This window comes from Seriola dumerili, unplaced genomic scaffold (assembly GCF_002260705.1).
Source record: "Seriola dumerili isolate Sdu_G_001 unplaced genomic scaffold, Sdu_1.0 BDQW01000242.1, whole genome shotgun sequence".
Lineage (NCBI taxonomy): Eukaryota > Metazoa > Chordata > Actinopteri > Carangiformes > Carangidae > Seriola > Seriola dumerili.
Genome location: NW_019174497.1, coordinates 1,500,224 through 1,516,732, shown reverse-complemented (window position 1 = coordinate 1,516,732; position 16,509 = coordinate 1,500,224). Strand labels below are relative to the sequence as shown.

The 16,509-nt window shown below is 43.4% G+C and overlaps 1 protein-coding gene across 1 annotated transcript in view; it reads right to left on the bottom strand.

Moving 5' to 3' along the window:
* Positions 1-16,509, bottom strand: part of reln (reelin) — a 92,243-nt gene that overhangs the window by 58,302 nt on the left and 17,432 nt on the right. Inside the window, exon 2 of the mRNA XM_022756229.1 lies at positions 14,231-14,338. Coding sequence (XP_022611950.1) covers positions 14,231-14,338 — 108 coding nt within the window. The remainder of the gene's footprint in view (positions 1-14,230; positions 14,339-16,509) is intronic.

Below are 16,509 nucleotides of genomic sequence, written 5' to 3'. Positions count from 1 at the left end.
ATTTTCTAATCACGCAGAGAAACATCAAACTCTTTAATTGGCGTTCAAACTGAAAGATCATCAAAGCTACGTGATTTAAGAGGTTTTCACATGACAACAACATATTGTGACATTATGTGCAAGTGCATGCATCATGTGGTCCTAATGTGTCAGATTTACGAGGTGTCAAGCAAAGCGGCCATACAAGGAGCTGCTGGTGTGTAATAACAGACTGAGATGTAATCACCCACTAATAGTACTGCTGTTCTCCAATCACCTCGGCTGCAACCTCTCTGTGTAATGCCCGCGATTTACTCCTAAGCAAACAAATAAACACTCACACGGGAAACACACATAAACACACATTACTGTCTTGGGTTATTGCTATGTTGTTTGTTTGAGCAAGATCCCCTCAGCACCCTATCTTTACTGCCAACATACAGAATAGCAGAAATAGTGCTGTGCCGCTTCTTATGATGCATTCAGGGAAGCATGCATTGACATACCCATACATCTTTCCTTGTTTTTTTTGTTTTTTTTACATCCCCTCTGACAGAAAACACTGCCATTTTCAGAACAATTTCATTGCTGTTACGTGCCACAAATTTACTGCCACAACCAAGGCAGTCGAGACAACAGTTTTGGCACTAATTGTCCAATTTTGCGGCAGACGAAGAGAAGGAGAAGTGCTATGAATCTTTCTCACCACATTGCCATGGTGCAATTTGAGAATCCCTGCAGATGTGCATAATACAAGCTTAGCTCTCATGGCAATGAAAACACTATCTGGAAAGCTGCAAAGACAAACAGACAGAGAGGAGAGTGGTGACAGAGCTGAGCAGCAGAATGAACAGAGGAGATAGCAGAAGGAGAGAGTAAAGGGCTGGGGCCAGTGTGGACAGAAGGACAGAAACAATGAATCCCTCATTCAAATCACTCGTTCATTTACATTTACAGTCCTGTCACCCAAATGGTGGGAAGAGCACCATCAACAACTTCAGTGTTAGAGTAGTTTTTCATTAACAGTTATGACAAACTCTTGTAATACAACCATAACCAATGCCCCACATGCTGCTGTGGTGAAGTTAATACAAACACAGAATTCAACAAATTGAAACAAAAATTGGACATAACATCATGTGAAAATAGCAACAGGCAGTCATAGAGAGAAAAGCAATGGAGAGAGAGAGGTAGGAAGAGGGAGGAACTGATGGTATGGCTAAAGAAAAACAGAAAGCAGTTTGGCTAGGGTGAAGATGAAAAGGCAGACTGATGCACTCCAGGACACAGCAGCGCTGGGACTCGACACCACTCACAGAATTTCTATTCCCACTTGAAAAATACACTCAGGCGTAAAAATGCAAATAACGAAACTAGTCCCTTTCGCAAAAAGGTGTGGAGAGAGAGAGAGAGAGAGAGAGAGAGAGAAAAAAAATCACTATTATTCAGTGAGATCCAAATCCCAAACGTTCCAGTAAAGCAACAAGCTGTAGTGAACCTGGAGAGAGAGAAAAAGAAAGCTCTGACATTCCTGGTTCCGTCCAGGGAGATGAACAGAGAAACAGAAAGACAGTTTCGTGATTGTGAAATGAAAATATATAAGTATATAAGTCCTTCCTGTGTCCTTGTACGCTAGGGTTACACAAACTGCTAACACCGTTTCCTCAGATGATCTCTGACTTCTTTGTTACAACATCTCTGGTAACTAACAGGTGTGATGGATGTTAACTTTTCTTTATGTGCTTGTCTTCTTCTCTTCTACTATTTTGTGCTTTGTTTATCTCATCTTTTCTCATTCTCGATCGCCCAAATTCTCTCATTGTAATTACAGCACTTAATGCAGTTGTATTGAAGCCTCAGTTATTGGGTGATGGCAAACTTAACGCTTGATCAGCTGTGGCTGTTTGTTCTCCACATTTAGCCTCTTTATCACACAATCAGCCACATGCAGAACTCACCTACTGAGCTTACAATGGCCTAAGTTGTAGGTGATGCATTCATGCTGCATGTTAGATAAGTATCACTGGAGGCCGCTTCTAATTCAATAAGCAGCCACAGGGGGATCTTGGAGGCAACCACACATCCACAGTCAAATGCACACATACAAATGCATGCACGCTCACACTTGCACACACAAACACACGCAGTTCTTTCACATGCAGATTGGGCACTTATGAGCTGTCGGCAGTGATTAATGGCAAGGGAAGATGACCTGCTAACTCCCACGGTATGACTGGGCAAAGCATGTTTCATAAAAGATATGACCCTCCCCCCTCCCCCCCCCCCCCCCCCCCCCACCAACACACACACACACACACACACACACACACACAAATGCCTATACATACATTCTCGGGCATGGCCACACACAATCTCACAGAAACACAGGAAATGGGTGTGTTTGAATTTTAAGGGTCATATGTTGGTTGTAGGAATGTAACCCCAACATCAATCTCTGCTGGTAATTGCAGTGAATTTTTAAAGCGCCCCATAAAAAGGAAGTGGGAAGTTCACTGCCACTTCTTTATTCATATTCAGTCCGCCCATGTCTCCAGTAACAAAGACTTCTCCCCACTTCTTCCCTTCCGTCTCGTCTTTCTCTTTTAAATATGTAAACACTTCAATTTACATCTGTCTGCGTACTCTTTAACTTCTCTCTGCTTAGACAGTGCATTTTTATCCGTCTTTATATCTCACTTTGCAACGCTAATGAGCTTTCCACAGCCAAGCTCAAAACAAGTCAAATACATGGAGTGAGAATTCTCCCTGATGGAGCAGATGGGCAATCGGTGGCTCAGCCTGGCAGCAACTTCACACTGTAGGACCAGCAGGAGCCGGTCTAACTGGCATTAGAACTGATAGCTAGGCTTTGTGGCAGAGTGGTGAGGATTCGAGAGGCACCATTCAAATTGATGTGCACATTTACCAGAATCATTCAGAGTTTATACACACCATTTGACATCTGGTCAGTACCAAATAACTCCTGGAATTTGCAGTCATTGCAGTCAGACAACTGTCCTTCAGCAATGTCTGGCTCTGGAGCAACAGGAAACTGTTAGTTTGAGTGACCTGTCTGTGTTTGATCTGACTGTATCTGTTCCTGATAAATGGTTTTAAGATGATTTCAAGTCAGTGAAGCTACATGTCTGATTCCCTCTCTCTGTCGCTAAGGAATTGCTGACAGGAAGGCAGAAGGAAAATACACTTCAGTCCCTAAAGGCAAGAGGAATCTGGGAGCTTGTTGCTTCCTTTCTACCAGCAGTAAATCTAGTAAACTGGTCCTGCTTTCCCTTCACTGGAGCAATTGTTATTAATTAATTCATGTATGCCTTTAATGCTAGAGAGCACGCACACAGAACCATAAATACACAATGTACATGACCCTGTATGTCTGCACATACACACAGAAAAGCAACCACAAACAGAATATTAAAATCCGTGTGCGTACATAGCAGTTTGCTTGGGGCGTTAATGAAAGCGCTATGAAGTAGTGTAATGTGCTGTAAGGAGATTAGGCTATTTGATTTTTGTCTGGGGAATTTATATTCGTCACCAATCACTATATACTTTTTCATTAAACACAGAAAAGTGGATCTCATTTAAAAGCACATATTAAAGTTTATAATGCACATCTTTTGTCTTCCGGGCCTGTTGTGTGCATGTTTGTTATGTGTGTATGTATGTGCACACACAGACAGATAATAGCCTTATAAGCAGTGATCATTCTCCCACTTGCTCAGACTTAGAAATTCAAAGTATACCACCCCAGATAATTTAGAGAGCAGGCCCATTAAAGGCTCATATTTCATGTGGTAATTTTCAAAACCTGTCATAAACCTATTGGAGCATTAACATGTGTTATTAAAAGCCTGTGAATGTATGGGAATCTGTCAAAAGCCAGAATAATGCCTCTGTCAACATGTTGCAGGAGAAGGCCACACAATGGCAACATAAATGATACATCACAACAGTACTGACAGGCTGAGTAGGGACCCCATACGCTTTGTGCTGCTGAATAATCCCATGCTACGTGAGTGTGTGTGTTTGTGTGCGCCCGTTGTGTTGCATTCACCCTTTCTTCCCAATACCATCTTCAGCTGGTCCACTGCAGGGTCTCAAGGCGCATGACAACCTGACTCTGATCTGCCATTGGCTGAAATAGGCATCCATCTCAGCATCTGACAATCACACTGCCATGGAGACAGGTTGGCAGCATTGTGGTGATGGCAGGGGTCCGGCACAGCGTTGCCAGGAGGAAGCTGTGTGTTAATATGGGTGGTGAAAGATGCCAGTGGCCAGGGGAAAGGGGGTAAGAGACTCTGTGGGAAAAAGTGAGGGGGAGAGGTTTGCCACTTGAATGGAAGAGCGTTTAAATGGCGGTAAAGGACACCTGGAGGTCTGCTGAGCGGTATATGTGTGTAGGTGAACATGCACAAGCGTACTTACTGTGCATGTGTGTGTGTTTACGTTATCATGTTTTTCCATGGGTTCACAGTGTGTAGCCATGTGTGTAGATAAAATGTATGTATTCATGCCCTCGCTCTAAGAACCTGACCACTTTTTGCCTATATGCATACATTCGGAGAAGAATTGCTCTTTCATTTAGGCTTCCATTGTATCTCACAGCATCCATCATCCATCATCTATAAACTCTTGAAGGCGAGGCCACACTCACACGCACACCCACACACACACACAATGAAGGAACTGCCAGTATGGCTCTAACCAGCTGAAAGAGAGAAAGCACTGTACACAACAGCATATGGTCATATGTGAAGAATAATTTACTACTAATTTAATAATTGCTTATGCATCTATCAAAACCAATAACTGAAAATTAAAAGTATGAAGAAAATAATAGTAATTGCTTGAGGCTGCGTACTGCTTTCTTTCAATGATCAAGAGCTATAGGCCATACAAGCATGAATGATGAATGGAATATAGGAACACTCGTGGAGCAGAATATACCCCCCTGAACTAATGTGTCATAATTGAAATGAATGTTGTTCTGAATCAAACAAGTGTTGTGTGTTTTGGAGCCCAACCCTGTATGATAGATGAGACCTCTACTTCTTTGACCAGCCCTGCAATCCATCTCAAAGCCACACTCACATATGTGCAAGCACACATGTAGTATACCCAAATGCATATATACATGTCTGAAAGAAACAAGATCAGTTAGAGGATCAGAGATGTTGGAAACAAACCAACAGTTTAGAAAATTTATTTGGGAGTAAAACCAAAAATGAGCGCACCTGAAAGAATTCCTCATGGTATAGAAAAACTAACTAGGTCAAAAATGATTGTTTGCAAACTGTGAGGGATGTTTACAAAAGGATATTTGGGTAATAACTTTATCTTTCAACTTCATCCTCTCTTCCAAATGAGTTTGACTGAACAGGGGGGTTGTTTGAAACCTGTTTGATCATCAGACATTTGATGTTTCTTGCCAGGTTTTACTTCTTCTTAGTGATGTTCCCATGTTCTCAGAATTCAGAAATTAATTTGTGTGATCACAATGTTATTATTACTCATAGGAAGAAATACACACTTACATATATTACATATATGTGTGTGTGTGTGTGTGTGTGTGTGTGTGTGTGTGTGTGTGTGTGTGTGTGTGTGTGTGTGTGTGTGTGTTGTTTCGTCAATTGGTTCTCAACAACTTATACAATGTACATCAGTAAAGATTTTCAACTTGAATAATTCATTCATCAAGATCCGATGTGTGTTTTAAGTGTTCCCTCAATTTTTTTGAGCAGTGTATATATATGTTTATATATTTTTTTATATTCCATTTATAAAAACTGAATTTCCCTTTCCCTTTCCCTTCAAGTTTTTATGAGTCAAAAAGAGAAACAGGGGCCTGTTTAAAACTGGTTTCAGTCCGAGGCTCACGGTGTGTGTGTGTGTGTGTGTGTGTGTGTGTGTGTGTGTGTGTGTGTGTGTGTGTGTGTTATATAAACCATCAGGGTGAAGTGTTGCTTAAAGGCCTAATTGGAGCGACACAGCCAAGCCTGCTGAGTGCTAGTGGTGTGAGGCCTGTTGAGCAGCACCCAGTGGAAGACAGCCAGCTCCGTGCCCCAGGAGAAGCTTACCACACTGGGTGGCAAAGTCACTAAACTCCCCTTCCCCCACCCCTCAAGTCCTTGAGCACCCACTTCTTCCATCCATCCATCCATCCATCCATCCCCATGCGTCCATCCGTCAGTCTAGCCCATGAGCGCCTGCCTTCTGTGGGTGTGTGTCATTGTAGCTTGGCAGGCACACACCACAGCTTTACCGGCAGGCGCCAGGGCTAATTTGATTTTTAATTCAACACGACTCCTCGGCTAATAGTTTGAGCTGGGGATTAATTAATCTGATTTGACTTGTGCTAATTTCTTGCACCCACGTCCCTGCTCCCCACCCGTCAATGCAGCAAACAAACAAACTGGTGAGGCCGCGGTCTCGCAGGCTCTGTCACACACACATGTTGAGTATGAGAGACAGAGACCTGGGGCGACAGGTGAGGAGCCAGTGGAAGCCATGGGAAAGCAAGGCATGGCGTCTGTGCTGCATTTCCATGCATGTGGACATACAGCATGTGTGTGTATCTAAATGTGTTTATGGAGGAGGCTGGACCTGAGCCTGGTCTGACAGAGGAGTGCTGGGAGGCAGTGAACTAATCACGGCAACAGCCTGGCTCTCGTAAGGAGGGCGAAACACAGAGAAGGTCACCAACTATTTTTGCTGCCAAAATATGGGTCAGATTGGATCTGGGTGAGTTGCTCACAGATAAATTGTATATAATGTAAAAGAAAATGGGCGAGGCATTGGAGCATTTCTATTCTTCTCTGAGGCTTTTAGAGGGTAGAAGACCAGATCCAGTTGGGCCTTACAGGGAGAGACCAGAAGAACCAAGCACTAAGCATCCTCATCTCACGGAGTCGGAGAGAGCACTTCCGCTGTTTCTAATACTCTCTGTAGCGGAACTTTAAAAACGAATAGACCTCAGAGTGCAGCCTCGATGGCGTGCACCTTGTGGAGAAGACTTTGTAAAATCACTCTCTCTCAGTTTGCACACCAAACCCACAGATGCCCACACACTTGCAAGGTGCATGCAGAGGTATAGAGTATAAGGAGTTTTATATCACAACACAACAAAGATAAATTTCAAAGTCAGCTTGCCTCTGTGTTGAAATGATGCAAACCCACTAGTGTTCACAGAAATGTGTCAAACTGAGCAGTCTTTGAGTCAAAGCTTTCTCTGTCTTTATTCTATCTTTATTTCTCTCTCCTCTCCCGTTCTCTCTGGCATGTAACCAACCTCTCTGCATGGCAGAAAATAACATTGCTCTGCTCAAGAGAGACCACACATGGGAGAAACAGCCTACGCCTGCTGCTCTCTCCTGCAGGATAAAAAAATAAATAAAAATAAAAAATAAAACTGCCCAACAGCTCACACACCACTTTGAAATCTCTATCACAGTCAGTCCAGCTCTCTCCTATTTCTGCTCTCTGTGTCACCCTGGACCTTTTTTTACCATATATATGGATGCAAAAAATACAGTGAAAAAAGGAAAAAGCACGCTCAGCATGTGCATATGAATTTTTGTGTGCTCTCACAAAAGGAAAATAGAAACACACACGCCCATGCACACCTTCACTCAGAGACACAAATCGATGCACACATGCATGAACAGAGACGCGCATACTGAACACTACATACACATACAAATGTAAGCACACCTAGTGACGCTGTGGGAGTTCAAAGAAGGGACTATGTTTTCCAAGAGAGCTAGTGTACACTAAGTGAACCAGTAAGTTCCCAGCAGCAGTGCTCCAGCAGGTCTACTGCACCTGAGAGGCAAAAGGGCAAGACCTATGCTGTTGCTACGTATGGTCAGCACTAATGCACCAGAGTCTGATGTGGGTCTTAAATTAATAATGGATTGTGCTGTATTCTGTTTGAATTCTTTGAAGGTGGGGTTGCTTTTCACTTCTAAAGAGGCTGTGCACATGGAAAGAAGCTACATGACTTATGATGCATAATCACCCAAGCATTCCTCTGGACTCTGAGAGCACCCAAATGTTTAGCCACCTGTTAGCAGCCGCCAGTCAGTGTGAGATCAGTGGGGGGAGGACATGTTGGGCAACGGGAGAGACAGAACAGAGGCTCAGCCCAGGGTGGGCGAGAGGGGTGGGGAAGTCCTGTGCCAGCAAAGATGGGAGATTTACAGCAAGCCGACCCAGCTGATCTCAAGTCTGATCCAACACTGTGCTGCAGAGAACACAAATCACCTCGCATACATAACCCTGCCCCTGACAACTCATTTCATCTTCTGCACTAATGAATTCATCATCGGGAGGGATCTGTCTCTGGGTGCCTCAGCCCTGAGCAGGAAAGGAGTAATGGCTTAGATAAGTCATCATCATCATTATTAACATCACCGCCATCACAAACACCACCTTGCCTCTGTTCAGCCAACAGTTCAGGAGCAACAGTTTGGGACTGAGCAGTGTCCTTGACAAGAGTTGCAACAGGGGAACTTTGGAAGTGTTCAAGGTTATTGTAAGGAGGGATGTCAGCACAAATGTGTCACCGATGCACATCCTAAGTGTGAGAATCAGCATGAGAGTGTGTATGTCAATGGAATTTGAATATGTTGTGGTATGAGTGGATAAGTCAGTGAGTGTGAGAGCTCTTATGGTAGCAAGCAAGAGTGTATGAGTGTGTATATGTGTATCTGTGTGTATGTGTGTGTGTGTGTATGAAGGAGTCTAAGCGGCGCAGTCAGGGAGCTGTCAGCCGAGAGCCAGGGAGCAGGCTGATCACAGGGCTGTAGTGCGTTTGAAGTCTCCTAGGGACTGACAGCTTCTCTCCCCATGGGAACCTCTTCCCTTGCCCCTTTTCTCCTCCCTGCACCACCCTTTCTCTATATCATTCCTCTTTATGCTGCATCTCTCCCTACACAGTATCTCCTCCTCGGTTTTTCTTCATCCCATTGATGGAGGGGGTATGCGGAAGCACACTTGTGCTCTCCTGGGACTGTTAGTACTGTGTTTGAGAAAACACAGAGGTTCCAAAACAAGGCTTTGTTCAGTAGGAAGCAGTGTGTCTCTGTAAATACTGACATGATGAGCTGCCATCTCTCATAGTCTGACATTCTGGCTGACATTCAATCTGGCTTGGTGGCAAGAGGGCGCAGACAGCCGACCTTCAGCCTTGAGATGGATGAGTGTGTGGATATCTGGATTTGAATGTATAATTGCGCATAATAGGAAAGAAAGGCCATTCATTATTGTGTATTTCTATATGTTTCCGTTTTCGGCACGAGTCCTGTTAAATGTGTGTATGGCATGATTACACTTTTGGCTGCACAACCTTCCTAGCCCCTCCTCCACAGGTCAAGGTGCAGCAGGATTTCATCTCTAATCTGGCTGTGTGTTAGCATGAGCCCATCCGTCATGGGGACAGAGTGTCGGCTGGATGTCCCTGTCACTAAGCTGTCCATTTTGTCAGACGGCCAGATCCATCATATTGAGATGGGGACTGATCCTTGCTAGCAGAAGCCAACCGCACCGCAAATACATACAAATATGCAAATTAATGACAAAATAAACATCACCCTGCAAACGAGCCATCCATCAATGACCACTTTCTCAGCAGCTCAGCATTGGCACGGCAACACCAATCAGCCACTCCGTCAGAGGGAGTGATGGAACGCCATCCTCTCATCTTCTTTCTCTGCTTCCCTGTCCTTATATCAGCATACTGTCTCCCTTTCATTGGTCCCTATTTGCCATTTTTCATGCACACTTCCTCTAATTTTCTCCTCTCACTCTCCACTCACATTCATTCCCTTAATCTCAAACACTTTGTCAGCCCCATGTTGGCATTTTTGCCTATCCATTTTCCTCTCCTGTCTATTTTCAAAGCTCTCTCCTCCTTTTAAGTGCCTTTTGTTCATCATCATAATTACAACTTAGCTGAAGACACTTAGAACGAACACATTTTCTGTCTTTGTGTTTGAATGGATAATGATGTGATGGGAAACATTTTGCCATTAGAGGAGCATTACAAATCTGACCATATGTGACATGTTTCTTTCCATCCAGGCTCTGGCCTGCGAGGTCCAATACATCACCTCATCATTGCTGTGCGACATACAACAGTAAACTGTTCTTTTGTGTACCCAAACCAAATAAATCAAAATTATGATGTTGTATATAAGTCATTGTTTTTCATCATAAAATCTTTGTAGACAGCAGTTGCAACGTGGTGTGAGTTCCTTTCAGAAAGCCAAGAGGCTGGAATGGAAAGAAAGAGCTCTTGATGGAATAAAAGTCAAAGGAGGGAAAAACACGAAGCAGTTGGAAATCTCCAGCAGCTGAGTCAGTCCAGACTCATGTTTCTTTTCTGGCAGTGTGTATAGACATCCCCTCCACACAAGTTACACACAAACACATGCAAACGTAGCGTTTATAAGTTTCACTGTAAAACATCTGCTATGGTGTCTAATGAGTAATTAGGTTGTCAAACTCTACTACACAATAGAATGAAATGAATCACTTTACACACTCTACCCCGTCCATTAACTGTATATTGTGACTATGTAAAGCCCAAAATGACATGTTGAGTCTTTCCTGCCCGTGCCTGGCACCTTGAAACAGAATCATTGTTGCACCTGTGCCTGGGCCAGACTAGTTTATCAGGCCCCTTATGGGCACATTTACAAAAACCACAGTCAATTTACACTCCTGTGTTCTCCCTCCTTCAAGTGGGCATGGTTCCCAAACATAACATTGTTTTTAGCTCCAGTTTGTCTGATTCTGCACTAGACATAGCAAAGCAATTACAGCATCGTAAAGGTCTGTGGTTAGCCACCCGGTGGCTAGTGGGGAACCTCCTGCCTTTAGGCAGAGGAGGAATGAGCCTTGGGCAACTGGAGCAGCAGTTCAGCCCAGAAGCCAAAAATACGGTACTCCTCAGTCTGCCCTGATTGCTGCCCCAATTGCTCCATCACACTTCAGCTAATTCGACAATGAGTGGGTGTTAAGTTCTGACGTCGCAGTAAAAAAGTCAGTCCCTTCACATTTTTATTACAAATGTAGTGTGAAGTGCATTGTTATTCAGAAAGCGTGGAAGCCAATAAAATGCTCACTTCTCTTCGTCTCCACACCATGGTGTCTGTGAGGGTGTTCGTGCGAGGGTGTCTACATTAGTGCATATGACAGACCAAAACAAGAAAAACACATAAGACAGAGAAAGAAGACGACTAGTGATAGAGCATGTGTATTTGCATGTAGTGTGGTCATGCACATGTACATTCACTGGTTTTATGAATTTTCCATAAAAAGCAGTGAAGGGTGACACGGAAGGCCAAGGGGAATTCTCTCTTTAGAGGCAGGCGTGCAGTCATCCCGTCTGCTCGCTGCCACAGCTCTGACCACACCAACCACTAGACATCCCCGTCACAAAGTGTACAAACACTAACCTCTCTGGCTCCACAGGTCCCTGCCTTTATCTGTTTATTCCATCTTAATTTTTCTCTGTTTTAAACCATTCCTTCTCCCTATATGTGCATCTGTCTCTCTCTCTTAGCCTCTTTTTCTCCAACATCAACCCCCTAAAAAAATAAAAACTCTACTAACAAAACAGTCTACCCTTTTCTCTTGCTTAACATTATCTTGTGATTTCAAATTTCAAAAACATTCAGCAATCTTAATTTACCACTGATCTTCTCCCTGTGTGTGCAATCATGTGGTGACGGTACAGTGAGGTTTCATTCTTCCGTGCTGGAGTTCATGTTGGTTCCAGCACTGATACATCTGTCAACCACATGTTCACCCAGCCAGTCGCCGTGCCAACAGCTGTACACAGCTGGAGTGAGTGTGTGTGCTCTTGAGTGAGAGTGGGTTTCTTTAATGAATTCTAAGTGTGTGTGTGTGTGTGTGTGTGTGTGTGTGTGTGTGTGTGTGTGTGTGTGTGTGTGTGTGTGCATTTTGTTAACCATGTGTATCTGTGTCCCCTATATGCCTCCATTGAGGGGGATTAGAGCCACACCCTATCTGAGATACTCTACACTAAACATCAGGCTCATAAAACTCCCTTGTGGAGTTGCATGACCCTCTTCCTCCTCACAGATCCTTTAATATCTGTCACAACAATAGACATCAAGTGGCGTCTCATTCCATTATTTTTCCACTGCATTATCTTCAAAGCATTTTGTTCAAACACTGGCTCTCTTATGCACAGCAATGTCACCAGGTTTCCATGAGCTCACTGATGGAGCTCCCCCTCTCTGGGAGCATCCCTCTTCAGGCCTCCCGAAGCTGAAGAGCCTTCAATCCCCAGATGTGACACCCTGCCATAGAGCGTGGTCTGCAGGCCAGTCAGGCTGCCGACACTAGGTTATGAAGAGTTCCTCATAAAAACCCCATCTACCTAATAATTGTGCTGACAAATGAAGTAAAGGAAAAATTTAACTGTAATTCAGACAGCAGTCCCACTTTGCACACGAAAAAGAGGACCATGGTGGCAGTAATAAATCATCTTTCTGTTGACAACATTGAATCTGTGTGTGCTCATTGCCCCATGAAGTCCTGAGGCCCTGGGAGAGGATGCAGGAGAATCAGAGCAGAGAGGCAGAGTGCAGAGAGCTCTTCAGCTGAGGACTGACTGAGTGATTGCACTGTGAAACCTGGACAGCATCGCTGCTTAGCAGATTACACACACTGTAACGGAAGGCTTTGCAGACTTATTTAAACACACACCATGCGGAAACCCACAGTTCCACAAGCTGCTGCCTATCAGTCTGTGCAGCCCTTCCCTTAAAACTTTTCACATTAATGAGAGTGAAGCAAAGGTGACGCAATCCTTGCTTGGATGCCTCCCCAGTAAACAGCACTGCCAAGAGTGAAGAGCTGCCGCGGCTGGGGTGAAGTCAGCGTCTGAAGAACAGTGGAGTTAGTCAGGATAAGTGAGCCCGCTGGGCAGCAGTTCTGGGCCAGTAGCCCTGTTCTCTAAGGAGTTCTTTATGGCTGGTCCATTGCCCCTAGAGAACCCCCACCCCTTCACACAGGGGCTCCATCCGCACAAACTTCATCTGAGTCTAAAAATCCTCATTGTGTGTCCAGAGATGGGTCACACTTAACTTTAATTCAGTTGCAACCACTGTGAAATTAGACTTCATTGTAAAAATATTTTTTAAAACTAATTAATCTAATTCATTTATATTTTATATTTTGCAGCATATGGAAAGGTGAAGCACATGGTAAATTCATAGACAGGAGTAAATTTAGATATAACACAGCTACACATGCAGACAGTGCAAAGACAAAATGCTGATAATGTTAAGAAAATTGGGATTTGACAACTAGAATCCTAATATATCATCAATGGTCTGCAGATTATTTTACAGCAAACAGTAAAATGAAACAGTTCCATCATTTCCTAAATTATTTCCAAAAATCTTTATCTCTGTAAATAATATTTCACCATTGTGAAGATATTTTTTAAGTAGACCAAATGGCTATGATTTTCAACTGGACCATTCAACCTTTCCTGCAACTCAATACTCGACCAGCTGACCTGGTGACCTGCTGACCATTAATACACTGTTGCTCATAAAGTTGGAATAAAATATTTTTTACTTCTTTCCGTGAAATAATTGTGACAATGTGATTTATTTCATTTCACCTGGGCAATTGCGACACATAATGTATTCATTGTACCTGGTCAAAAGTGAATACTGATGCATTTAAATAGGAATAAACAGAGGATTGTGTCTGAAACAAAATTATTCCAACTTTATTGGCAACAGTGTATGTTCTTCATTGTTATTTGAAGGTTGGCTTTGTCTCTCTGAAGCCTCTCATGTATTATCAGCTTTACTGTCCAATGTCTTTTCCTCATTTCACATTCAGTTTTCTGTTTCTCTTCTCTCAAACATCAATGAAAACCCATCTGGCTAACCCCAATGTCACATCATCCCCACTCCTCATCCATCACAGCCTGTCACAATGGGAGTGGGGAAGTGGTCTTAAACTCGTTCTGGGAACGGATGTGGATCTCTGAGCTGGGTTGTGCTCACTGTTATACCCCATGGTCCCAGCACTGAGTTACTATTTTAGAGTTTCTGATGGTTTGTTTGTTCTAAAAAGCAGAGCTAAGTTGAGCATTTAATATGGAGCTTGTATTGGCACAGGGAGCATTGGTGAGGAAGCTGCTCTAAACAGCCTACAGTGGTATCACATGAAGACTTACCAAATCCAAAAGCAGCTGGGGCAGGGATGGGAGCTGACTGGACTGGTGTGGAGGTGTAGAGGCCGGTCACCAGCAGACCATCAAAAGATACACTGGTAGAGATGGTTACTGAAGAGAGAGAAAAAAGGAGGAGATTTAACATGGGTGTTACTCTCAAGCTGTGTGTTACTGCAATTCCACAAACAATTGGTTATGTCACACAGCACCAAAGCAAAACAGAAATTGTTTCATACATGTAACTTATGAAATATAATATATTATCTTTTCATGTTTTTTTCACACTTCACTTGCTGGCTGTGCAGATAATTAGTCAGTGTGATGTACATGCGTGTGGACAGGAAGTCTGGAACTGTATACACACAACTGCATAAAGGTCCCTAAGGTCCTGCTGCTAATGAGCACAGAGCTCAGGTGTTAACAAACGGAAATGTAAAGTGACCATTAACTGGGAAGCCAATGACACTAAATGCCCTGAGAGGAGCGGAAAGTGCACAGATGTGCAGGCAGGTGTTAAAGCAAAAGCAGCCATGCCTCACACACACAGAAATACACACACACAGGTGCACAATTAAAGTGCCTGCTAATGGGGGCTCGAGTTGCATTTAAAGTAGTTGAACTAAAAAGAAAACAATATGATAACATCACATTGCTGTCTGTCTCACAACCAACAGCTTCAAAATGTAATCTAACTCATCCTGAACAAATCACAGTGCTTTAATAAAAGCCCGTCCCTATTGACAACCATATTAGAAGAGAGTGATGAGCTAATTGGCTGTAACCCTGATAGCCTTGTTAAGCCTCTCTTCATCACAGGTCACCACAAACAGCAGAAGAAGAGAAAACTGCCAGTCTATTATCCAGCTCAACAGATCTACAGCTTAGTGTATCCAGCAGCAAGTTAACTATTGATCCACCCAGTAAACAAAGACCCTGAGTGACGGGACCACAGAGCCAGCTACATCACCGGAGGAAAAGAGCTCAGCCACTGGACTGTTTCCAGCCAGACAGATCAGAGCACAGGGGAACAGTCCGCAGCTCAAAGGAAAACACACTCTCAAAAAATACACTTTTACACATTGAGGAATAAAACGCTTTGCATTTGGGAAATATGGAGGCATTGTTATATCCTGACCCTGGAATCCCCCCCGCTTTTGGGGGAAAACTGGATGGGAAAAGGAGGAGACACCCATGGCGCTGGTGTGTTTTTAGTAACAATAGCAACATGTCAGTTTGGTCTTGGGGCGTTCATTCTTCTGGGCTTGGTGTGTTTCGATGTGGAAATCTGGGCAGAGCAGACTCCTGTGTGGCCCAGTCTCCCTGTCTGTCTGTCTGTCTGTCTGTGTGTCTGTCTGTCTGGGTGACTCCATTAACAAGTCCTCACATACGGCGCCCGGCATTTCTGTGTGTCTGAAAGTGTGTGTTCTGCATGTGTCTGCGTATATTGGATGTGCTACACCCTGTCTTAAGAGCACAGTTAAGCCCAGCTCTCCTCCATATCAAAGCCTCAATAATTCATCCCACGACTATCTTTATTATATCCAGATATTTCCTCCTCTCTTCTCCTGTCAGAGGGTTAATACAAAAATCCAGCTATAGCACTAATGTTGTATTTCACTACAGTATACAACTGTAAATTGTATGCTTGTTAATGCTAATCTGCCCACTTCAGTTCAAGAGTCCAAACACACAGTTCACACTTCAATAAAACTCTGTAGTCCATGCTTTTTCTTTCAGTTGCCGATTGAAAATTTGCACATTTCCAAAACACAAAGTGGAACATGGTAAAATGCATCAAGTACAGTATGTGTTTGGCTTCTATATCTGAGATAGAGATAGTCACACTAACATAAGTCAAAGAATAGTACACTCTCTACCCTCAATAGCTTCATCTTAATTGACTAACATGAAAAATGTAAGTTACTTAATATCAACCAATCAAAAGAGGAAGCTGCTTGTAGTCACTACTAGTCCATTCACAATATTCTACAATTGAAACATAGACCTAGTTTCGGTATCATTAGAGAATTAAATACCAAAGATGTTTCTCTTTTGTATGAATGGCTCTAAAAAACACTGTAGGAGCAACAAGTAATTTCTCTGTACTCTCTCTTTTACTTGTCAGCTGTGAGCTGCACTGCCAAATTCTATCAGCGGTACAGTGTGTACAAGAAGCCGTATTGTGAGAAAGAGATATTTTGCTTGGCAACAGAAGCATTATCATATTCAATCCATGTTGCGCAGTGCACCTCTTGCACCGCAATACCCACAGAATGCAGGGA